This window comes from Loxodonta africana, chromosome 18, assembly GCF_030014295.1.
Source record: "Loxodonta africana isolate mLoxAfr1 chromosome 18, mLoxAfr1.hap2, whole genome shotgun sequence".
Taxonomy (NCBI): Eukaryota; Metazoa; Chordata; class Mammalia; order Proboscidea; family Elephantidae; genus Loxodonta; species Loxodonta africana.
Window position 1 is genome coordinate 56492040 of NC_087359.1, and position 24633 is coordinate 56516672.

General features: G+C 40.1%; 1 protein-coding gene across 1 annotated transcript in view; it reads left to right on the forward strand.

Annotated features, from left to right (window-relative positions):
• Positions 1-13703: 13703 nt before the first annotated feature.
• The window catches only part of CRLF3 (cytokine receptor like factor 3), a 39418-nt gene continuing 28488 nt past the window's right edge, over positions 13704-24633 (forward strand). The window contains exon 1 of the mRNA XM_064271431.1: positions 13704-13838. Coding sequence (XP_064127501.1) covers positions 13722-13838 — 117 coding nt within the window. The 5' untranslated portion in view covers positions 13704-13721. The remainder of the gene's footprint in view (positions 13839-24633) is intronic.

Consider the following 24633-nt stretch of genomic DNA (forward strand, 5'->3'; position numbering starts at 1 on the left):
CCAGAGTTCCTACTTATAAGCACATATGCATTTTCCCCAATAAAATTAGTAAGAATTACTTTTCCCTTGAATATTAGTACCAAATAAGGTTTGTCAGGAGGGGAAGATTGTACTACTTTCAGTCTTCTGAGAATATACCGTTTTGTTGTTGTTTTTTTTTCTAATAACTCACGTAGTATAGATACATTGCCCTGAAAAAGGAGGAGGAGAAGAAGGAGAAAATATGGAAGAGGAAGAAAAAGAAGACCACAAAAAAATTACAGAACAAACTATAAATCTCTTTTGACTTGCACTCCCCAACTCGATCTCCTCCCCAGAGGTAATCACTCCTAGCTATTTGGTATGTAGCAATGTAATATTTTTTTTAATACTTACGTACAGGTATCCATAGGAAATCTTTAGCATGGTTTTTATTTATATAAATAGTATCACTGTAAATATTCCTCAGCAATTTGTTTTTTTCACACACCATTGTTTGAGAGCTATCTATGATGCATGTAGATCTAATTCATCTCCTTTCATTCGTAAGTATGCCATCCAATTATACACTACATTTTATTTGTTTCCTTAGTGATGAATATTTAGGTTGTGTCCAGTTTTCTGTTATTCAAACATTCTTGCCCATGTCTCCTTGAGTACATGTAATGATTCTCTAGGATAGACATCTAGAAGTGAAGTTGGTGGGGTATAAAGTATGGGAATGGGAATTCCAGAACACTTAATTGTGCTCATGAGGAACCTTTACAGAGATCAAAAGGCAGTTGTTTGGACAGAACAAGGAGATACTGATTGGTTTAAAGTCAGGCAAGGTGTGCATCAGGGCTGTATTCTTTCACCATACGTATTCGATCTGTATGCTGAGCAAATAATACAAGAAACTGGACTATATGAAGAAGAGTGGGGCATCAGGATTGGAGGAAGCCTCATTAACAACCTGCGTTATGCAGATGACACAATCTTCCTTGCTGAAAGTGAAGAGGACTTGAAGCACTTACTAATGAAGATCAAAGACCACAGCCTTCAGTATGGATTGCACCTCAACATAAAGAAAACAAAAATCCTCACAACTGGACCAATGAGCAACATCATGATAAACGGAGAAAAGATTGAAGTTGTCAGGGATTTCATTTTACTTGGATCTACAATCAACAGCCATGGAAGCAGCAGTCAAGAAATCAAAAGACACATTGCATTGGGCAAATCTGCTGCAAAGGACCTCTGTAAAGTGTTGAAGAGCAAAGATGTCACCCTGAAGACTAAGGTGCGCCTGACCCAACCCATGGTATTTTCAATTGCATCATATGCATGTGAAAGCTGGACAGTGAATAAGGAAGACTGAAGAAGAGTTGACGCCTTTGAATTGTGGTGTTGGCAAAGAATATCGAATATACCAAGGACTGCCAAAAGAATGAACAAATCTGTCTTGGAAGAAGTACAACCAGAATGCTCCTTACGGGCAAGGATGGCGAGACTGTGTCTTCCATACTTTGGACATGTTGTCAGGAGGGATCAGTCCCTGGAGAATGACGTCATGCTTGGCAGAGTACAGGGTCAGCAGAAAACAGGAAGACCCTCAACGAGGTGGATTGACACAGTGGCTGCAACAATGAGCCCAAGCATAACAACAATTATAAGGATGGCTCAGGATGGGGCAGTGTTTTGTTCTGTTGTGCATAGGGTTGCTATGAGTCAGAACGAACTCGATGGCACCTAACAACAACAAGGTATGTCTCTAGTGCTTTTTTTTTTAATAATTTATTTTATTTTTGGTTCTTTGAGAATATTCATAGCAAAACATACACTTACTCAACAGTTTCTATATGTACAATTCAGTGACGTTGATTACATTCTTTCAGCTGTGCAACCGCTCTCATCCTCCTTTTCTGAGTTTTTCTTCCCCCATTAACACAAACTCATTGCCCCCTAATCTTCCTATCTGACCTTTCCAATTGCTGTTGTCAATTTGATCCCATATAGTTAGATCTGAAAAGAGCACAACGCTCAAGCAGACATTCTTTATTATTTAAGGTAAACTTTACTGTTTGGTTTTAAGAGAACTTTAGGGGCTAGTTTTGGTTTCGGTTTATGTTTCAAAGATTATCTCAGGACAATAGTTTCAGGGGTTCATCCAGCCTCCGTGGCTCCAGAAAGTATGGATTCCATGAGAATTTGAAATTCTGTTCTACATTTCCCTCCTCTTGATCAGGAATCTTCTAAAGAACCTTTGATCAAGATGTTTAGTAATGGTAACCAGGCACCATCCAGTTCTTCTGGTTTCATGGCAGAGATGGCAGTTGTTCATTGAGGCAGTTAGCCACACATCCATTTCCTCCTTCTATTCCTGACTCTCCTTCTTCCTCTGTTGCTCCGTGCAAATAGAAAGCAACTGTGCCTTGGATCTCTAGTGCTTTTTATTCTTCTGAATTATGAAGCATTTATACTGAGTTTATTTTTATAAATGTGGTTAGTATTTTACATAACCCTTAATTAGGAGCTCCTGGCATTTATTAATTTTAAATTAAATGAATTGTCATGTTTCTATAGTCATTTAGAGTTTATAATATACTTAGAATATCTTCTCCATCCAGCTAACCCTTACTTTTTTCAATATTGCTTGTGTTTTTTATTAAAGTAATGCTTGCACTTGATTAAAAAGCATCACAATTTTTTATTATTAAAAAAAAAAGCAGCTCGGCTCTGTTTCATACCCTAGGTCTGTTTCCTGGAGGCAGCCCATTTTCAACTTTTTTTTAGCAGTATATCTCTTTATTTTTATACTGTAATGTTTGCATAGCTCTTAGTTAATGTAACACTTGTAAACAGTATTCATTAATGTCCTGTTATAGCGGTTGAGGATTTACCTTTCTTATAATACTACCCTCCACACTTCCTCTTCTTCCACTCTCCAATATTGTTATCTCACCATGTTTTGTTAAATTATTAATGTTACATTTTTATGACTGTGTAAATATTGTTTACTACTGAACCAATGGCTTACTTTCACTTCCAATTTTGTTGCTTTTCCTGGAATTAATGCTTGCTTCTTTTTTTTCTTTTTTCTGTTTACTTCGTTTCTGTGTACCTCTTACCAATTGCCAAGGGTGAAAACAGTTGACAATAGGTAGGTCAGAGCACCGAAGAATCTGTGATCATTAAGGTTGTGTGTCAACTTAGGTGGGCCATGATTCTCAGTGGTTTGGATGTTATGATGTAGTTTGACAGCCATATAATGATGTGGTCACCTCCATGATGAGATCTGATATAATGTGATCACCTCCATGATGGGATCTGCTGTGAATAGCCAGTCAGTTGAAAGGGAGCTTCCTTTGGGGTGTGGCTTGATCCAGTACATGTGGACTTTCTGACAAGGCTTGTGGGCTATTGCCCACTCTAGATCCTGCAACTGACTCCTGTTCTCTGACCTCTGGTTCTTGGGATTTGAACTAGAAGCTTGCCTGCCGTCTTGCCAGCTAATCTCAGGATTCTTTGGTCTTCGCAGCCTATGAGCCAGAGCCCTGCTGTCTGACTTGCCGATCTTGGTTTTTCCCGCTCCTGCAGCTACGTGAATCAAGAAAAGCCTCCAATCTGACCCATGGACTGAGGACATTTCAACCTCTATAACCACAGGAGCCATTTCCTTAATATAAATCTCTTTCTGAATGTATTTATACACATTACTGGTTTTACTTCCCTAAAGAACCCAGCATAAGAATCAAAATAAGTTCTGGCACTTAGGGCTAGAATAAGATCTAAAGGCCCCCTGCTATGACAGACATTAACCCAGTAGTTTCTGGATCCTGGGTAGGCTGTGGGTCTGGGAGAATGTGTCAGGGGGCTCAAATCATGACTACTTACCAACTAACCAGTATATCATACGTACTGAGTATCTACCCATCCTGTTATTAATTCTTTTTTTTAACAAATGTTTAAAGAAATTTGTCAGATGCCTAGCAAAAGTTTTCAGATGTTCAACACTCCACCCAACAGCAGCCAAGTATACTTTCTTTTCCAATGCACATGGAACATTCTCCAGAAAAGACCACATATTAGGGCATAAAGCAAGCATTAACAGGTTCCAAAACATTAAAATATTCCAAAGCATCTTTTCTACACATAAAGCAATAAAAGTAGAAATCAATAACAGAAAAACCAAGGGACAAAAGTCATGGAAACTGAACAACACCTCGCTCAAAAACTTTTGGGTTATAGAAGAAGTTAAGGACAGAATAAAGAAATTCATAGAATCAAATGAGAATGAAAACACTTCCTACCAGAACCTTTGGGACACAGCAAAAGCAGCGCTCGGAGGTCAATTTATAGTAATAAATGCACACATCCAAAAAGAAGAAAGGGCCAAAATAAAGAATTAACCCTACAACTTGAACAAATAGTAAGACAACATCAAAAGAAGGCCTTGGGCACCAGAAAATAGCAAATAATAAAAATTAGAGCAGAATTAAATGAAATAGAGAATAGAAAAACAGTCGAAACAGTTAAGACCAAAAGCTCGTTCTTTGAAAAGATCAATAAAATTGATAAACCATTGGCAAAACAATGGAGAGGAAGCAAATAAACTAAATAAGAAATGAAATGGGCAATATCACAACAGACCCAACTGAAATTAAAAGAATCATAACAGAATACTATGAAAAACTGTATTCTAACAAATTTGAAAACCTAGAGGAAATAGACAAATTTCTAGAAACACACTACCTACCTAACTGATACAAACAGAGGTAGAACAACTAAATAAACCTATAACAAAAGAAGAGATTGAAAAGGTAATTTAAAAACTCCCAACAAAAAAAGCCCTGGTGCTGACGGCTTCACTGGAGATTCCAACCAAACTTTCAGAGAAGAGTTAATACCACTACGTCTAAAGGTATTTCAGAGCATAAAAGGGGATGGTGTACTCACAAACTCATTCTATGAGGTCAGCACAACCCTGATACCAACACCAATAAAGACACAACAAAAAAAGAAAGTTACAGACCAATATCCCTCGTGAACGCAAAAATCCTCAACAAAATTCTAGGCCATAGAATTCAGCAACATATCAAGAAAATAATTCACCGTGACTAAGTGGGATTTATACTGGGTATGCAGGGATGGTTCAACATTAAAAAAACAATCAATGTAATCCACCATATAAATAAAACAGAAGACAAGAACCACATGATCTTATCAATTGATGCAGAAAAGGTATTTGACAAAGTCCAACACCCATTCATGATAAAAACTCTCAGCAAAATAGGAATAGAAGGGAAATTCCTCTACATGATAAAGGACATTTATACAAAGCCAACAGCCAACATCATCCTAAATGGAGAGCCTCTGAAAGCATTCCCCTTGGCAACGGGAAGCAAACAAGGATGCCCTTTATCACCACTTTTATTCAACATTGTACTCAGGTCCTAGCCAGAGCAATTAGGCTAGACAAAGAAATAAAGGGCACCCAAATTGGTAAGGAAGAAATAAAGGTATCTCTATTTGTAAATGATTTGATCTTATACACAGAAAACCCTAAGGAATCCATGAGAAAACTACTGGAACTAATAGAAGATTTCAGCATATATCAGGATACAAGATAAACATACAAAAATCAGTTGGATTGCTCTACACCAACAAAGAGAATGTCGAGGAAATCACCAAATCAATACCATTACAATAGCCTCCAAGAAGATAAAATACTTGGGAATAAATCTAACCAGAGAAATAAAAGATTTATACAAAGAAAACTAAAAGACACTACTGCAGGAAACCAAAAGACACCTACATAATTGGAAAAACATACCTTGCTCATAGATAGGAAGACTCAACGTTGTGAAATTGTCTATTCTACCCAAAGCGATCTACAAATACAATGCTATCCCGATCCAAATTCCAATGGCATTTTTTAAGGAGATGGAGAAACAAATTACCAACTTTATATGGAAAGGGAAGAGGCGCCGAATAAGTAAAGCATTACTGAAAAAGAACAAAGTAGGAGTCCTCACACTACCTGATTTTAGAAACTATTATACCACCACAACAGTCAAAACTGCCTGGTACTTGTACAACAACAGATACATAGACCAGTGGAACAGCATTGAGAATCCAGACATAAATTCATCCACATATGAGCAGCTGATATTTGACAAAGGCCTAAAGTCTGATAAATGGTAAAAAAAAAAAAAAAAAAAAAGATAGTTTCTTTAACAAATGGTGCTGGCATAACTGGATATTCATCTGCAAAAAAATGATACAAGACCCATACCTCACACCATGCACAAAAACTAACTCAAAATGGACCAAAGACCTGAATATAAAATCTAAAACGATAAAGATCATGGAGGAAAAAATAGGGACAATGCTAGGCGCCCTAATAAATGGCATAAACTGTATACAAAACATTACTAACAATACACAAATACCAGAAGACAAACTAGATAAAAATCAAACACTTATGCTCATCCGAAGACTTCAGCAAAAGAGCAAAAAGACAACCTACAGACTGGGAAAATACTTTTGGCTACGACAAATCCCATCAGCATCTAATCTCTAAAATCTGCAAGATACTGCAAAACCTCAACAACAAAAAGACAAAATAACCCAATTGAAAAATGGGCAAAGGATATGAATAGGCACTTCACCAAAGAAGACATTCAGGCAGCTAACAGATACATGAGGAAATGCTCACGATCATTAGCCATTAGAGAAATGCAAACCAAAACTACAATGGGATGCCATCTCACCCCAACAAGGCAGGCATTAATCCAAAAAGCACAAAATAATACGTCTTGGAGAGGTTGTAGTGCGACTGGAACACTTATACACTGCTGGTGGGAATGTAAAATGGTAGAACCACTTTGGAAATCAATTTGGCACTTTTTTTCTTTAAAAGCTAGATGTCTGCCATATAATCTAGCAGTCCCACTCCTTGGAATATATCTTAGAGAAATAAGAGCCCTCACACGAACAGATGTATGCACACCATGTTCATTGCAGGACTGTTTACAATAGCAAAAAGATGGAAACAGCCAAGGTGCCCATCAACGGATGAATGGATAAACAAATTATGGTATATTCACACAGTGGAATAGTGTGCAATGATAAAGAACAACCATGAATCCGTGAGACATTTCATAACATGGAGGCCTCTGGAAGGCATTAGGCTGAGTACAACTAGTCAGTGGCAAAAGGACAAATATTGTATGAGACCAGTATTATAAGAACCCAAGAAAAGGTTTAAACACAGAAGAAAACATTCTTTGATGGTTACGAGGGTGGGGAGGGAGGGAGGGAGAGAGGGAGAAGGGTATTCACCAATTAGATACTAGACAAGAATTATTTTAAGGGAAGGACAAAACACAATGCAAGAGAAGTCAGCACAACCGGATTAATCCAAGAGCTAAGAAGTTCCCTGAATACAACCAGACACTGCGAAGGACAGAATGGCAGGGGCGGGGGTCTGGGGACCCTGGTTTCAAGGGACGTCTAGATCAGTTGGCATAACAAAGTGTATTAAGAAAACGTTCAGTATCCCACTTTGATGAGTGGCATCTGGGGTCTTAAAAGCTAGCAAGCAGCCATTTAAGCTGCATCAATTGGTCTTAACCCACCTAGGAGCAAAGGAGAATGAAGAACGCCAAAGACACAAGGAAAAGATGTGCCCAGGAGAAAGAAAGGGCTACATAAACCAGAGACTCCATCAGTCTCAGACCAGGAGAACTAGAGGGTGCCTGGCTACCACCAATGGCTACCCTGACAGGGAACACAACAGAGACTCCCTGATGGAGCAGGAGAAAAGTGGGATGCAGAACTCAAATTCTAGTAAAAAGACCAAACTTAATGGTCTGACTGAGACTGGAGGGACCCCAGAGGTCATGGCCCCCGGGCTCTCTGTTAGCCCAAAACTAAAGCCATTCCCGAAGTCAACTCTTCAGACAAAGATTAGTCTGGACTATAAGATATAAAATGATTCTGGTTAGGAGTGTGCTTCTTAGCTCAAGTAGACATATGAGACTATGTGGACAACTTCTGTCTGGAGGCAAGATGAGAAGGCAGAGGAGGACAGGAGCTGGTTGATTGGACACAGGAAATACAGGATGGAGAGGAGTGTGCTGTCCCATTGTAGGGAGAGTAACTACGGTCACATGACAACGTGTATGTAAGTTTTTGTATGAGAAACTGACTTGAATTGTAGACTTTCATTTAAAGCAGAATAAAAAAAAAAGTTTTCAGATGTTCAAATACATCAGATAATCCTTCACTTCTGTTTTTTCTTGGAGAATTTCATCTTTCTGCCTCCTCCTCTTCCAGTCTGGACTAGTTAATCTCTGCATTTGCAGCCAAGAGCTTATTCAGGAAACTTCACCTATATTTGGGTAGCTCATATCTTCTTTCTTCTTGATTTATTCCTTAATTTTAGTGAAGCTTTTCCTCCAGTAACTTTATAAGAAAGACTAAACCCATTGCCTTGGAGTTGATTCCGACTCATAGTGAGCGACCCTAAAGGTCCCATAGAGTTTCCAAGGCTGTAAATCTTTACAGAAGTAGTCTGCCACATCTTTCTCCCAAAGAGTGGCTGGTGGGTTTTAACTGCCAACCTTTCAGTTAGCAGATGAGCTGCTAAACCACTGTGCCACGAGGGCTCCTTAAGAAAGAAGAAGTGAAGGCAAAGTTTTGAGTCCTTGCATATCTGAGAATGTCTCTCCATTCTAGCTGGCTAGTTTGCTTAGGTGAATGTCTGCTCCACACTTCTCTTGTAACTGGTATTGGTCTTGACAAGTCGTAGTCCATTGCAACAGTCCATTCTTTGATGAAATCTTTACGATCTTCTCTCCATCCTTGGTGTTCTGAAAGTTCACTTTCCTGTGTTTTGTTATATGTCCTTTTTGACTAGAATGACCGAAGAATTCTGGACTGAATCCATTGTTACCAATGAACTCCCTTGATTTTCCAGCTGTTGTGATTTGCTCAGCAATTATATTCTTATTGTAAATGAATAAGTGGGCAAGTTGCATATACCTCTGTTTATTTGTGAGTGTTTTGATTTGTTTGTTTCTCTTTTCTTGACTTTTTATTTCAACGAGGTCATACAATATTTGTCCTTTTGTGAATGACTTATTTCACTTAGCTAATGTCTTTAAGCTCCATCCATATTCTAGTATGTATCAAGACTTCATTTCTCTTACTGGCTGAGTTGTATTCCATTGTATGTATGTACCACATTTTGTTTATCCCTTCATCTGTTGATGGGCATTTAGATTGTTTCCACCTGTTGGCTATTGTGAATAGTGTTGCAGTGAACATTGATGTACAAGCCTCTGTTTGTGTCTCTGCTTTCAAGTCTTTTGGATGTATACTAGGAGAGGAACTGCTGGGTCATATAATAGTTCTGTTTTTAGTTTTTTGAGTAGCCACCATATTGTTTTCCACAGTGGCTGTACCATTTTGCATTCCTACCAGCAATGGATAAGGGTCGGTGAATCTGCCAACATCCTTGCCAACATTTGTTATTTTCTGTTCTTTGTGAGTGTTATTAGCATGAGTCTGCCCCCCTTCAATGCAATGAACATGGGTGTGCATATATCTGTTCATGTAAAGGCTCTTATTTCTCTAAGATATATTCTGAGGAGTGGGATTGCTGGATCGTATGGTAGTTGTATTTCTAGCTTTTTAAGGAGCGCCAAATCGATTTCCAAAGTGAATGTACCATTTGACATTCCCACCAGCAGTGTGTAAGTGTTCCAATCTCTCCACAGCCTCTCCAACATTTACTATTTTGTGTTTTTTGGATTAATGCCAGCCTTGTTGGAGTGAGATGAAATCTCATTGTAGTTTTGATCTGCATTTCTGTAATGGCTAATGATCGTGAACATTTCCTCATATATCTGTTAGCTACCTGCATGTCTTCTTTGGTGAAGTGTCTATTCATATCTTTTGCCCATTTTTTAATTGGGTTATTTGTCTTTTTGCGGTTGAGTTCTTGCAGTATCATGTAGATTTTAGAGATCAGGTGCTGATGAGAAATGTCATAGCTAAAAACTTTTTCCCAGTCTGTAGGTAATCTTTTTACACTTTTGGTGAAGTCTTTGGATGAGCATAGGTGTTTGATTTTTAGGAGCTCCCAGTTATCCTGTTTTTCTTCTACATTCTTTATAATGTTTTGTATAGTGTTTATGCCATGTATTAGGGCTCCTAACATTGTCCCTATTTTTTCTTCCATGATCTTTATTGTTTTAGATTTTATATTTTGAGTTAGTTTTTGTGCTTGGAGCGAGGTATGGGTCTTGTTTCATTTTTTTGCAGATGGGTATCCAGTTATGCCAGCACCATTTGTTAAAAAGACTGCCTTTTCCCCATTTAACTGTTTTGGGGCCTTTGTCAAATATCAACTGCTCATATGTATATGGATTTATGTCTAGATTCTCAATTCTGTTCCATTGGTCCATGTATCTGTTGTTGTACCAGGACCAGGCTGTTTTGACTACTGTGGCGGTATAATAGGCTCTAAAATCAGATAAAGAAAGGCTTCCCACTTTGTTCTTCTTTTTCGGTAATGCCTTATTTCTAAGGATAGTTTTTATGCAAGTTTTCCTTTTAATTTTTTTCCCCACATAGTATCACTTCTTGGCCCTTTGGCTAAGATCCAGTGTACTATCTCACATAGTCAGGCTCTCAGGGGTGGGGTCTAATTCTGTTCAATTAGCCTTATAGAGTACACAGAACATACTGTGTTCAAGAACATTTAATAAATTCTATTTTAAACTATTTTATTCATATTGTGCCTCTGCTCTCCTATTCCCTTGAACCGTTTGGCTATCTTTTCTCCTTTTTTTACTGTCAAACCTCTGTAAGAAAGGCCACTGTCCTAATTCAAGCCTCCATCATATCACACCAGGACTAATGCCATATGATTTTTCCCTAACTGTCCCTCCTCCCACCCCCTAAAACATATCCTACATATATTCATTTCACTGAACAAATATTTTTTGAGGATTTACTATCTTCCAAGCTCTACCTTAAGACAAACCCAAGTCCTGCCTCTCCATCATTTATCTTCTTAAAACATTATTTTGCAAATAAGACTGCACATGCAAAAATCTTGGGTGATTTCCTCTTCGGTATTCTATTCTCTTGTTGGCATAGATGAATCCAACTGATTTTTGTTTGTTTGTCTTATGTACTGATGCTTTGCTGTATTCTTCTATTAGTTCCAGCAGTTGTGTTGTAGATTCTTTAGGGTTTTCTGTGTATGAGATCATATCATTTACAAATACAGATACTTTTACTTCTTCCTTACCAATTTGGATACCCTTTATTTCTTTTTCTAGCCTAATTGCTCTGGCTAGGATCTCCAGCAGGATATTGAATAAAAGTGGTGACAAAGGGCATCCTTGTCTGGTTCTCGTTCCCAAGGGGAATGCTTTCAGACTCTCTCCATTTAGGATGATGTTGGCTGTTGGCTTTGTATAAATGCCCTTTGTTATGTTGAGGAATTTCCCTTCTATTCCTATTTTGCTGAGAGGTTTTTTTTTTTTTTTTTTTATCATGAATGGGTGTTGGACTCTGTCAAATGCTTTTTCTGCATGAATTGATAAGATCATGTGGTTTTTGTCTTTTGTTTTATTTATGTGATGGATCGTATTGATTGTTTTCCTAATGTTGAACCATCCCTGCCTACCTGGTATGAATCCCACTTGGTCATGGTGAATTATTTTTTGATATGTTATTGAATTCTATTGACTAGAATTTTGTTGGGGATTTTTGTGTTTAAGTTCATGAGGGATATTGGTCTGTAATTTTCTTTTTTTGTGGTGTTTTTTCATGGTTTTGGTATCAGGGTCATGCTGGCTTCATAGAATGAGTTTGGGAATATTCCATCCTTTTCTAAGCTCTGAAATACCTTTAGTAGTAGTGGTATTAACTCTTCTCTGAAAGTTTGCTAGAACTCTGCAGTGAAGCCGTCTGGGCCAGGGCTTTTCTTTTTTGGGAGTTTTTTAATTACCTCTTCTTTTGTTATAGGTTTATTTAGTTGTTCTAAACAAAAATCTTTTAATGTCTACTCATTAAGGTTAAAACATTTTAACCTGAACTCCATGGCCCTTCTCTCTTAAGTTCATCTCCTAGTTCAGTTCTCCCTTTCCAGCCAAACTGGTGCCCTCTGTCTTTCTCAAACTACTCATATTTCCATCTTCAGGTCCTTATACCCTTACTCAATTCATGTTTTCCTACCTGGGGTGCCTTTCCCCATTTTTACTAGTTATTAATACCTAAATTCATATTTAGTTATTAATACTTCAATTAATACCTACAGATACTTGTTGAGTACCTAAGTGCCAGAGTACCTTATCTTAAGGATAAAGCTAATGTCCACTTTCTCTAGAAACACTTCCCTGTCGAAAACTTTTCTATTTGCAAGTGTCGGGGTCATTTACTTAATAGAACCTTAGCCTGACCCAGAAAAACTGGAATCTAGCCTATAGTACAAATTCACTGAATAATCTTGAGCAAATCGAGTTTTGTCTCTGGTCCTGACTGAGGCAACTGTCAGTTCTGACATCTTAGTCCTGGGGTGGGCAAACTATGGCCCACAGGCAAATCCAGCCCACTACCTGTTTTTGTGTGGCCTGTGGACTAAGAATTTTTTTTTCTTTTTAAATAGTTGGAACAAAAATGAAAAGAGTATTTGCCATAGGTGAGGGTTACAGGAAATTCAGATTTCAGAGTTCATAAATCAAGTTTTGTTTACACATGGCCATGCCCATTTGTTCATTGTGGCTGCTTTCCTGCTACAGCAGAGTTGAGTAGTTGCCACAGAGACCTTATGACCCTCAAAGTCCGAAATATTTATTGTCTAGCTCTTACAGAAAAAGTCTACAGACCAATGTCTTAGATTTATGCCAGTACTACTGTATTTTTGGTCTTCAGTTTGACTTGGCTTTCTCATTAGTCTGTGAGCTTCTGGGTGATGGGGTCCTTGTCTGGTGTGTGTCTGGTTCATAATAACCTCAGAAAATGCCTGCCTCTGGTAGGATGCTCATTTATTGTTAGTGGCTGTAGAGCAGTTCAGACTCACGGAGACCACATGTGTGCAGAGTGGAACCGCTTCATAGTGTTTTCCAGACTCTGACCTTTTGGAAGTAGATGGCCAGGTCTTACTTACCTCCCAGGCGCCTCTGGGTAGGTTTGCATCAGAGACCTTGACTTTAGTGGTCCAGTGCTTACCCATTTGCGCCAACCAGGGACTCCTGCTCATTTACTAGGGGGGTAGTATAATGACGAATTAAAAGCCAGGGCGCTGGAGTCAGATTTGAGTTTAAATCCTGGGGACTTGGGAAAGTTGATTCACCTCTTTGTCCCTCAGCTTCTTTGCTGTGAAATGGAGATACAAATAGGATTGTTAGTGAGGCCAGACTGAGACTAGAGGAGGAAAGCACTCAGGCAGTGTTAGTTATTAATCTTCGCTCGCCGCCACGTACTTCCCGAGGAAGCACAGCGCGCGGGGCTCTGCTGGGAGCCCGCTCGCGGCGGACGCCGACTCTGCCCGCGACGCCCCTGTGGCTGGAAGCCCTGCGCGCCGGGCGTCAATCAAGGCCGTCAATCAAGGCCGCCGCGGGGCGGGGCGTGGCGGCGCTTCCGCCTGCGAGAGGCCGCGCCGGGCGGCTCGGCAGCGGCCGGGACAGTCAGGAGCCCGCGCCCGGAGCCGCCGGCCGTGCGGCAGGACGAGGCGGGCCATGGAGCTGGAGCCCGAGCTGCTGCTGCAGGAGGCCCGTGAGAACGTGGAGGCGGCGCAGAGCTACCGGCGCGAGCTGGGCCAGAGGCTGCAGGGGCTGCGGGAGGCGCGGAGGCAGGTCGGCGGGCCGCGCCCCAAGGGGCGCTGCGGGCCCGGGCGAAGGCGTGGGGTGCGGAGAGGGTGGGCGAGGGAGTGAGGACCTCGAGGGGCGGGAGTGTCCAAAGACTCTGAGGGGTGCAGGAAAGGGGCCCTAAAGGTGAGAGGAGACCTGGTAGGTCTGGGAGCAGGGGTAGGTGGGTGCTGCGGGGGTCTTAGGGGAAGGGGCATGTTTGGGGGTCGAAGGGACGCGTGAGGGGCGTTCCCTATGCTGTGTGGAGCGATGAAGGACGACACAGGGGTGGGGTCCGCGGTTGGGGAGAGCTAGGGGTGTGAGACCCGAACAAAATCCGAGGAGCTCCCGGAGGGCAGTGATGAATGAAGAGAGTTGGGGGAGGTGGACCTTATTTAGGAAAACCTGCCTTGGGGATGGGAGTTGATTTTAGAGAGCCTGAGGAAAATGTGGGGCAGGCATGTGACTTAGGGAGAGCTAAAGCTGGAGACAGAATGGGTGTTGGAAGGGGAAGTCTAAAGAGCGGGAGAGGTAGGGGTTGAGAAACAATGTTAACGCTAAATGAATGGGGTTAGTGTCTGAAAGTAGTACCTAGTAATATCTCACATGATCTTGAATGCATTGTTTGAAAAAAATTAGAATAATCCCATTCGAGATGATTTAGAATTCAAAGTGAAGGTGAAAACTGTGTTGGAAGAGCAGAAGAAGAAAAATGAAATGTTTGATGGAGCAAATACAGAGGTGCAGGAATACGGAAAAACAGATTGAAAGAGACCAGTGCTGAAAGGGGACGCTAAATATACTTTCAAGTGGCACAGTTATCTTTTCCAGTGGGGACAGGGTTATCAAAGATAAAGGAAAGCCACATGGTCTCTTGACGCCCTTAAACATTTACAGAAAAAGATTACAACCTACTGCCAGTGTGTGATAGGACAGGTTACTGTTGACATAGGTGCTTAATAAATACTTTCTGAGTAAGATTCCATCTGAATTTCTCTAGGTCACGTTTGATATTAATCGATACTGTCATCCTAGTAACTTCCATGTTACATTGAATTTGAAAAGTACAATTGGTAGAATAGTGTTGTAATGATTGGCTTTGCATGCTCCCATTATTAGGGACACTCACCATGCTTTCTTTGGCTTTTATATATTTAAAAAAAAAAACAAAAACCTGTCATCCATCCTTGAAGAGCTGGTGTAGGCCATACATCATTCATATTGTAGTAGCAAAACTGGGGACAGGATCTAGGTATGGTTCTCCTGATTTGGTGAATGCTTTTCAGGCCTTAAAATGCACTCATATTGATTTTCATTTGAAAACATCTGCATTATTCCTTCTGCTATTACAGAAGAAAGGTTCTAAATCTAGGATGTTGTTCAAAAGAGAGAGCTTAAAATACCTCTTACTATATGACTAAGGTTTAAGCCAGTTAAGATATAGGAACCCTGGTGGTATAGTGGTTAAGAGCTTGGCTGCTAACCAAGAGGTGGGCAGTTCGAATCCACCAGCCAATCTTTGGAAATCCTATGGGGGCAGTTCTGCTCTGTCCTGTAGGGTCGCTATGAGTCAGAATCGACTCGATGGCAAAAGGTTTTTCTTATTTTTTATATGACTAATGTTTAAGCCAATTAAGTTATCTTATATATGAGCATGGCTGTTGTTTAAGTCTGCAGTTACACAGCAGTGGAGTTGACACCGAATGGATGAGGTTAATACCTGGGGGTAGTGCTTATTAATTTCTTGCGTGATATTGAAGGCATCTTTTAAAAAATTTAGTGTGATCTCTTCGTAGATGATGCAGCATTTGATTTCCATACCCATATTCTTTTAAATTTTATATCCAATAATTTAAATACAGGGTGTACTTTTCTGTAATTTAATGTAGTTTAGTATAGGTTATTTTTTGTTATTGTTTGTTTTTGAGGCCCGTTGTCTTCTTGGACTTGAGACAGAAAACACTAGGAGACCATCCATCACACTTAGGTTCGTGATGACATTGCCTTCTAACTAGACTGGATAATAAAAGTTCTTTTTTGTGAACTGGAATGTGTGCCGGTGCCAGTTACAACAGTGTCTCCTCAAAGCTAATTCTAGTGGATTGTACACTTCTGAGTTTGTAGAATAAGCCCTCTGTCAACTTGCATTTTAAGGAAGGTCTGTGTTACAAAAGTGTTATCAAAATAAGCAGCTGCTTTTGTCTAGTGGTTAGGATATTTTTAGAGTTCCAGTCCTTTTCAGAATAACTACATAAATGTTACGGCTTTTTGGTCAAAGATTTTGCCTGGGAGAAGAGTGAGAAGACCAGAGAGGGAGGGATGCTTCACATTTGTGCATATTTTTTACTAGCTGATTTTATTTCCTTATGTCATTTTTTGTGTTGAGGTATGATTCACATAGTATAAAATTCATGCTTTAAAATACACAGTTCAGTGGGTTTTTGTGTATTTGTAAAGCTATGCAACCATTACCTCTATCTAATTCCAGAACAGTTTCATCATCCCAAAAAGAAACCCCTTCCCATTAGCAGTCACCCCTCCCAGCGACCACTAACCTGATTTTTGTCTCTATAATATATTTGCCTATTCTGGTCATTTCATGTAAATGGAATCATGTAGTATGTGGTTTTTTGTGTCTCACTCCTTTCATCTAGCATGATATTTCAAGGTTCATCCATGTCATAGCATGTATCAGTACTTCATTCCTTTTTATGTTTGAGTAGTATTCCGTTATATGGCTCTACCACATTTTATCGATCCATTCGTCAGTTGATGGACGTTTGGATTGTTTATACTTTTTGGCCATTATGAATAATGCTGCCATGAACATTCATGTACAGGTTTTTGTGTAGACATCTGTTTGCAGTTCTCTTGGGGTACATACAGGTAGTCCCTGACTTACAAGGTATTCAAATTATGATGAACCGTACTTATGACCATCTGTTTGTTTTTTTGTACATCTTATTGTTAGTAATGTGTACTACATACAACGTTGCAGTGTGTAATTTGCTATGTTATCATTCTTAGATATTCAAAGACAAATAAAGATCGGATTTATAAAGCTACAGATTTTTAAAAAGGCAGTAATTATGAAAACTAAAAAAAAAAAAGGCATTTGACTTAACATCAGAACCAACTTATGTCAGAATAGAACCCCATCATAAGTCCGAAACTACCTGTACCAAGGCGAGGAATTGCTGGGTCATATGGTAACTCTGTATTTAGCCTTTTGGGGAACTCTCAGCGTGTTTTCTATCTTTACTTTTGTTTCTGACCGTTTAAAAAGCTCTCATGAGGTTTATTTTATGTTAAATTAGGTCTAGTGGTGATAGTTTGCCCAGCATGGTGAATATACTTAATGTCACTGAATTGTACATGTAAAAATGTTTAAAATGGCAAATGTTTTGTGATATGTATTTTTACCACAATTAAAAAAAAGTCATGTCTATGAAAGTGTAAAAAGGAAGAAGAATACACATTTTCTAAATTATTCTGTCAAAAACAACTACCAGCATGTAGCAGTTTCTAGTCTTGTGGTTAAGGCCCTACCCTCTGTTTTTAGAGAAAAGGAAGTTCTGTGTAGGAATGCAAGAGTAGACTGTAAACTCTGACTGTTTGAATAAGCTAAAGGCTGAGAGACATGTTCGTTGTCTTCAGGAAATCAAATGTTTACAGCCTGCCTGGCCTGACCAGTGTTGAAATCATAAAGAATAGTTTTCTATAGCTCTGTGGAATCCTTGATACTAAGATGTAAATACCAAAGAAATTAACTCCCACTCTCTGTCAGTACTCATTTGTTCATGCACTCAAATATTTACTGGGTGCCTGTGGGTCAGAGGTACTTCTGGGCCCTAGGGTGGGGCGCTAGGGTGCTGTGATCAGGAAAACAGACCACTACCCTCATGGATTTACCATGCCTTTGGTGGCTGATCATTAGGTTATTATCCCTAAGAACAAAACAAATAAAACCTAAGTTCTGGTATATTTATTTTGAGATTTCACTTCCCTTGTGTCTTATTATCTAGTGCTGCTAAACTTGTCTTTGTTATCTATTACTGCAATAGCAGAAATACCACAAATGGGGGGCTTTAACAAACAAATTTCTTTTCTCACAGTTTAGAAGGCCAGAAGTCTGAATTTAGGGTGCTGGCTCTAGGGGAACGCTTTTTCTCACTGTTGGCTCTGGAGGAAGGTCCTTGTTTCTTTTGAGCTTCTGCTCCTGGTTGATCTTCCTGTAGCTTGGCACCTCTCCCACCCCTTCCTAGCTTGCTTCTTTGATCTCTTTTATATCTCAAAACAGATTGACTCAAGATACACCCCACACTAATTCTGCCCATTTAGATAACAAAGACGACCCATTCCCAAGTGGGATTATAACCATAGGCATAGAAGTGAGGATTTACAACACATATTTTGGGGGGACACAGTTCAATCCGTAACACTTGTGTTTTTCAACACTTGCACTATTTCTACAGGGTTGACTTTCTGCTTGTTCTAAGTCGAGATAGCTGATCAAGATGTCACACACTTAGTGATGTCGGCTGGTCACTTAGTTTCACAGAGTGGCATTACCTTGATGGCACTGCCACAATCCAGGGTCTGGTCCCTAAGCTTTGCAAGCCCAGAATCTCCGTCTTTGTACTGCATCAAAGGGGGGTTAGCTTAAGGTACTGGGGGTGAAATGCTACAAGGAGAAACGCTAGTGCCCTAGTCTATGGGCAGTTGTATTTCATTCTATAAAATGAATATGTTAGAGTGACTCAGTGTCTCTCGTGGTATTGACAAAAGCAAGTCTCTGCTCTTTCGTATTTAATGACCACATCCTGGTGCCTAATGAAGATGCCCTGCTCAGCTCTAGCCAGTGGTGTCCCTTCAATCCTTGCTACTGTAACTCTGGCCCATGACTCATGACACAGCAATGGCATTACCTGGGAGCTTGTTAGGAATGTGGAATCTTAGGCCCCACCCCAGAGCAACTGAATAGGAATCTGTAGTTAACAAGATCGCCTGGTGAAATGTATGCACATGAAAGATTGAGGCTCACTGCCTTAGGGTACACCATTACCACTTCATCATCTGTCTGCCAATTTCTGTAGTTAAATCTGAACTAAATGTCTCTTCATAAAATATGGTGGTTTATCCTAAAGATTGAAGACTTGTTTGAAGTATCACACATTTGTTTGTTAGAGAACTATACAAAGATATAAAAATGAGTAATCCCGAGTTGTAAGCCCATGAGAAGATGTTTAATTATAGCTTGCCCTAGCATGTCCTAACATCTGTGATGTTTGATGAGCAAGTCTTTTATATTGTTTTGTTTCCATTTGTTAATAGCTGATTTCAGATAACTTTTTGAAGATTTAACTGGTAATGTTGATATTCCTACCAGGTTTTCTTTAGATCGTTACTCCTACAGGATTTGAAGTCACGTAGAATACTAGTTATAGGTTGGGACAGATACAGAGCTCATGAGGGGAGGAAGTAAATTATTTTCAGAAAACCAGGGCAGGAAGCCTCAGCAGCTCAGCAAAGAAAAGAACGCTACTATTGCTCCTTTTATCTTCCACTTCCCCTTCTGTTACCCGTTTTCAAAACAGTGCAAAAATCTGTTTGAATGTAATTTGTTACCACAGTAGTACTTAAAATGTCGCTATTATAGTATCCTAAAAAAAAAAAAAAAAAAATTTTTTTTTTTTATAGTATCCTAAGAAAAGGTTAAATGTAGAGCTAGGAAATATCAAGAACAGATGAAACAGTTTAAAAATAACCGGTGATTCTACCACTTAGGGATAATCATTATTAACATTTTCATGTATCTTTCTATACGTACTGTTTTACAAAGTTGACAGTATACTGCTATATATGCAACTTGATATCCTTTGTTTGATTGTTTTGGTTAGCATTATATCAGGTATTTATCATGAGCATTTTCCCACGGGCAGCCTAATTTTTAATGAAGAGGTGAACAGAGCCTGTTTTAGAAACACAGAGCATTTGTTGCTGGTAGGTTGAAAATGCATTGATTCAAGTACTCCAAAACACTGGAAACAAAGCTCTGGAAGCAAAACTAAATAATTAACTTACAGATTGAATTATGTCCCCCCCCAGAATACATGTTATTAATCCTAACATTTATACCCGTGGTTATAATCCCCTTTGGGAATGGATGTCCTTGTTATGTTAATGAGGTGAAATTAGTGCAGGGTGTATCTTGAATCAGTTTCTTTTGAGATGTAAAAGAGATTAAACAATCAAGCTGAAAAGAGATGGGATAAGATGGATGTCAGGACACATGGAGATCTCCAAGGAACCAGGAGCTGAATAGACAAAGACCATCCTTCAGAGCCAACAGAGAGAGAAAGCCTTTGCATACAGCCAGCATGCTGAATTTGCACCTCTGGCCTCCTAAACTGTGAGAAAATAAATTTCTGTTTGTTAAACCCACCCGCTTGTGTTATTTCTGTTATAGTAGCACTAGATAACTAAGGCAGAATTTGGTACCAGGAGTGTAGGGCACTGCTGTAACAGATACCTAAAATGTGGAAGCTGTTTTGGAATTGGGTAATGGATAGAGGCTGGAAGAGTTTTTTTTTTTTTTTTTTCCGTAATATATGTATTTTTTAAATTGTGCTTTAAGTGAAAGTTTACAGTTCAAGTTAGTTTCTCATAAAGAAATTTATACACACATTGTTATGTGACCCTAGTTGCTCTCCCGATAATGTGACAGTACACTCCTCCTGTCTACCCTGGATTTCCCATGTCCATTCAGCCAGCTCTTGTCCCTTTCTGCCTTTTCATCTCACCTCTGAACAGAAGCTGCCCATTCAGTCTCATGTGTCTACTTGAGCCAAGAAGCACGCTCTTCACGAGGCTGGAAGAGTTTTAAGTGCCTTATAGTAAAAGCCTACGTTGCCTTGAAGAGGCTGTTGGTGGAATTATAGATGTCAAAGGCAGTTCTGGTGAGGGCTCCGAAGGAAGTGAGGGGGGCTATAGAGAAAGTTTCTATCATCTTAGAGAATACGTATGGTGCCAGCAACAGGATTTTGCTAGAAATGTGGACGTTAATGTGCTTCTGGTGAGACTTTAAAAGAACATGATAAACGTGATTAGACAATGGAGGAAGGGAGATGTTTTTTATGCAGTGGCAAAGAACTTGTCTGAATTATGTTCAAATGTTTGGTAGAAGGTGAAACTTGTAAGTGGTGAACTTGGATATCTGGCTGATGAGATTTCTAAGCAGTATCTTAAAAGGGGCCACGTGGTTTCTCCTCGCCGCTTCTACTAAACTACGAGATGAAAGTAATGGATTTAAAAATGAACTATGCAAAATGAAAACAGAACTTAAAGATTTGGAAAATTCTGTTGTATAAACTAAGGATATATGTCCTAGAATTTTCACCAAGGACATGGCTGCACAGTCTTTTGTTAAAGAGCTGAAGCCTGTGACTGATGAATCTAACCAACTACCACAGCAGGAAACCCATCAGCTTAGACTGAAGAGGACAGAGAAAGAATGAAAAGACAGAACACTTTCGGCCTCTTGGAATTCTACAGGTAAGAAGCAGGCAAAAGGAGGTACATCTATTGTCCTCTAAAGGACCATCGCTGGAGCAGCTCAGAGATCAGCAAAACTGTTGGAAGAAGCACAGGAAGCAGGGCTACAGCTGTTTTAAAGGCTGGAGTCATGGCCTTTTAGGTTTAAAAGAGTCAGACCTTCGCTGACTCCAGAGTGTGGGGCTGCTGTTAACATGTGGCAGGGGGATGAGACTACCATGCCCAAGGAGCAGAAGAACGGGATCTGCCGGGGGCTGAGGAGCTGGGATTGCCACTGAGATGGACCAAGAGAATTGGGGCCGCCTAAAGCAGAGGGAGCAGAGTTGTCATCCAAGAGGGCCTGGAAGGTGGAGCTGAAGTCCAGCGCTGAGAGGCCTCCACCCAGATACTGGAGGGCAGGGCCATTGCCCAGGTGGTCTCAGAGAAGAGAGAATTATTTTTAAGCCTTGAGAAAACAAAAAAACCCAACCCATTGCCATCGAGTTGATTCCAACTCGTAGACACCCTACTGGACAAAGTAGAACTGTTCCATAGGTTTCCAAGGAGCAGTTGATGGATTCAAACTGCTGACCTTTTTGGTTAGTAGCCAAGCTCTTAACCATTGCACCACCAGGGCTCCCAAGCCTTGAGAGCTAATTTAGTTTGTTCTGCTGGGTTTTGGCCTTGCCTGGTGCCTATTATCCCTTCCTTCCCTCCAGTTTCTCCCATTTGCCATGGAAATGTCTGCTTTGTGCCTGGTCCACCATTGTACTTTGAAAACAGGTAACTTGTATTCAAGATTTCACAGGTTCACAGATGAAGAGGAATTTTTCCCTGGGGTAGAATGCTTAAAGCTTCACTCGTATCTGATTTAGATGATTCAAAGATGAAATTTTGGACTCGAAGTTAAGACTTTTTGGATGATGTGCTGGGGAGAATGTGTTTTGCATGTGGCAAGAACATGAATTTGGGGGAGGCCAAAGGGTGGCATGTTATAGATTGAATTATGCCCCCCCAAAAATATGTGTTCTAAGTCCTAACCTCTGTGCCTGTCATTTATGATCAAGAACCAATGGTACTGAAGGACGAAGTCCAAGCTGCACTAAGGGCATTGGCAAAAAACAAGGCTCCGGGAATTAACTGAATACCAATTGAGATGTTTCAACAAATAGGTGCAGCACTGGAAGTGCTCACTCACCTATGCGAAGAAATTGAAAGACAGCTACCTGGCCAGCTGACTGAAAGAGATCCATATTTGTGCCCATTCCAAAGAAAGGTGATCCAGCAGAATGTGGAAATTATCGAATAATACCATTAATAATCACACACAAGCAAAATTCTGCTGAAGGTAATTCAAAAACAGTGGCAACAGTGCATCGACAGGGATCTGCCAGAAATTCAAGCCGGATTCAGAAGACGTGGAATGAGGGATATCACTGCTTATGTTAGATGGCTCTTGGCTGAAAAAAGAGAATACCAGAAAGATGTTTACCTGTGTTTTATTGGCTATGCAAAGGCATTTGACTGTGTGGATCATAACAGATTATGGGTAGCTTTACAAAGAATGGGACTCCAGAACGCTTAATTGTGCTCGCGTAGAACCTGTACATAGACTAAGAGGCAATCATTTGAACAGAGCAAGGGGGTACTGAGTCGTTTAAAATCAGGAAGGGTGTGAGGGTTGTATTCTCTTACCATATTTATTAAATCTGTATGCTGAGCAAATAATCCGAGAAGCTGGGCTGTATGAAGAAGAATGGGGCATAAGGATTGGAGGAAGACTCCTTAACCTGCAATATGCAGGTAACATAACCTTGCTTGTTGAAAGGGAAGAGGACTTGAAGCACTTAATGATGAAGGTCAAAGACCACGGCCTTCGGGATGAATTACATCTCAACAGAAAGAAAATAAAAATCCTCACAACTGGACCAATGAGCAACATCGTACAAACAGAGAAAAGATTGAAGTTGTCAAGGATTTTATTTTACTTGGATCCATAAACAACACCTGTGGAAGCAGCAGTCAGGAAATCAAATGATGTATTGCATTGGGCAGATCCGCTGCAAAAAACCTCTATAAACTGTTAAAAAGCAAAGATGTCAGTTTGAGGATTAAGATGCGTCTGACCCAAGCCATGGTATTTTCAGTCGCTTTGCATGCATACAAAAGCTGGACAGTGAATAAGGAAGACCAAAGAAGAATCGATGCCTGAATTATGGTGTTAGCGAAGAATATTGAATATACTGTGGACTGTCAGAAGAACAAAGAGGTCTGTCTTGGAAAAAGTGCAACCAGAATGTCCTTTGGAAGCGAGGGTGGCGAGACTTTGTCTCACATACTTTGGACATGTCAAGGAGGGACCAGTTCCTGGAGAGGGACATCATGCTGGGTAAAGTAGAGGGTCAGGGAAAAAGAGGAAGACCCTCAATGAGAAGGGTTGACACAGTGGCTGCAACAGTGGACTCAAACATAGCAACAGTTGTGAGGATGGTGCAGGACCAGGCAGTGTTTCATTCAGTTGTACATAGGATTGCTGTGATTCAGAAGCCAACTTGATGGCACCTGACAACAACAATGGACAGATAAAATGGTTTGTAATGACAAACAGGCGCTACTTTGCGCTACGCATCAAAATATTATTATTACTGTATTATTCTATTAAAGATGTTTTTAGTGTATCTGGATGTGTTTCTTTAATGTTTTTTAAGCATAGTAAGGTAAAGTACATATCATATACTAAAATAAACATTTGACTAGCTGACGTTAGGTACAAACCATACTGTGTTCCAGTTTATGTACAGATTCGACTTAAAGACAAATTTAGGAAGGAAACTCATTTGTAATTTGGGGATTGCCTGTAGTGGGCTTTACAGGAGTTGGTTCATAACTACAAGGCTGTAATCTTAAGAGCCCTGATGGCGTAGTGGTTAAGAGCTTGGCTGCTAACCAAAAGGTTGTCAGTTCCAATCCATCAGCTGCTCCTTGGAAACCCTGTGGGGCAGTTCTCCTCTGCCCCGTAGGGTCACCATGAGTTGAAATTGACTCGATGGCAATGGATTAATCTTAAGGAAGCAGATTCCCACGTATTTCTCTCACACAGCAGCTGGTGGGTTCGAACTGCCAACATTTCCATTAGCAGCCCAGTGCTTAACCACTTTGCCACCAGTGCTCCTATGCTGAAGCTTAGTGACTTAAAAAGCAACCATTTTATTAGCTTACAATTCTGGGGGTTGACTGGGGTTGGGTAGTTCATCTCTTAGTTTTGCTTGGC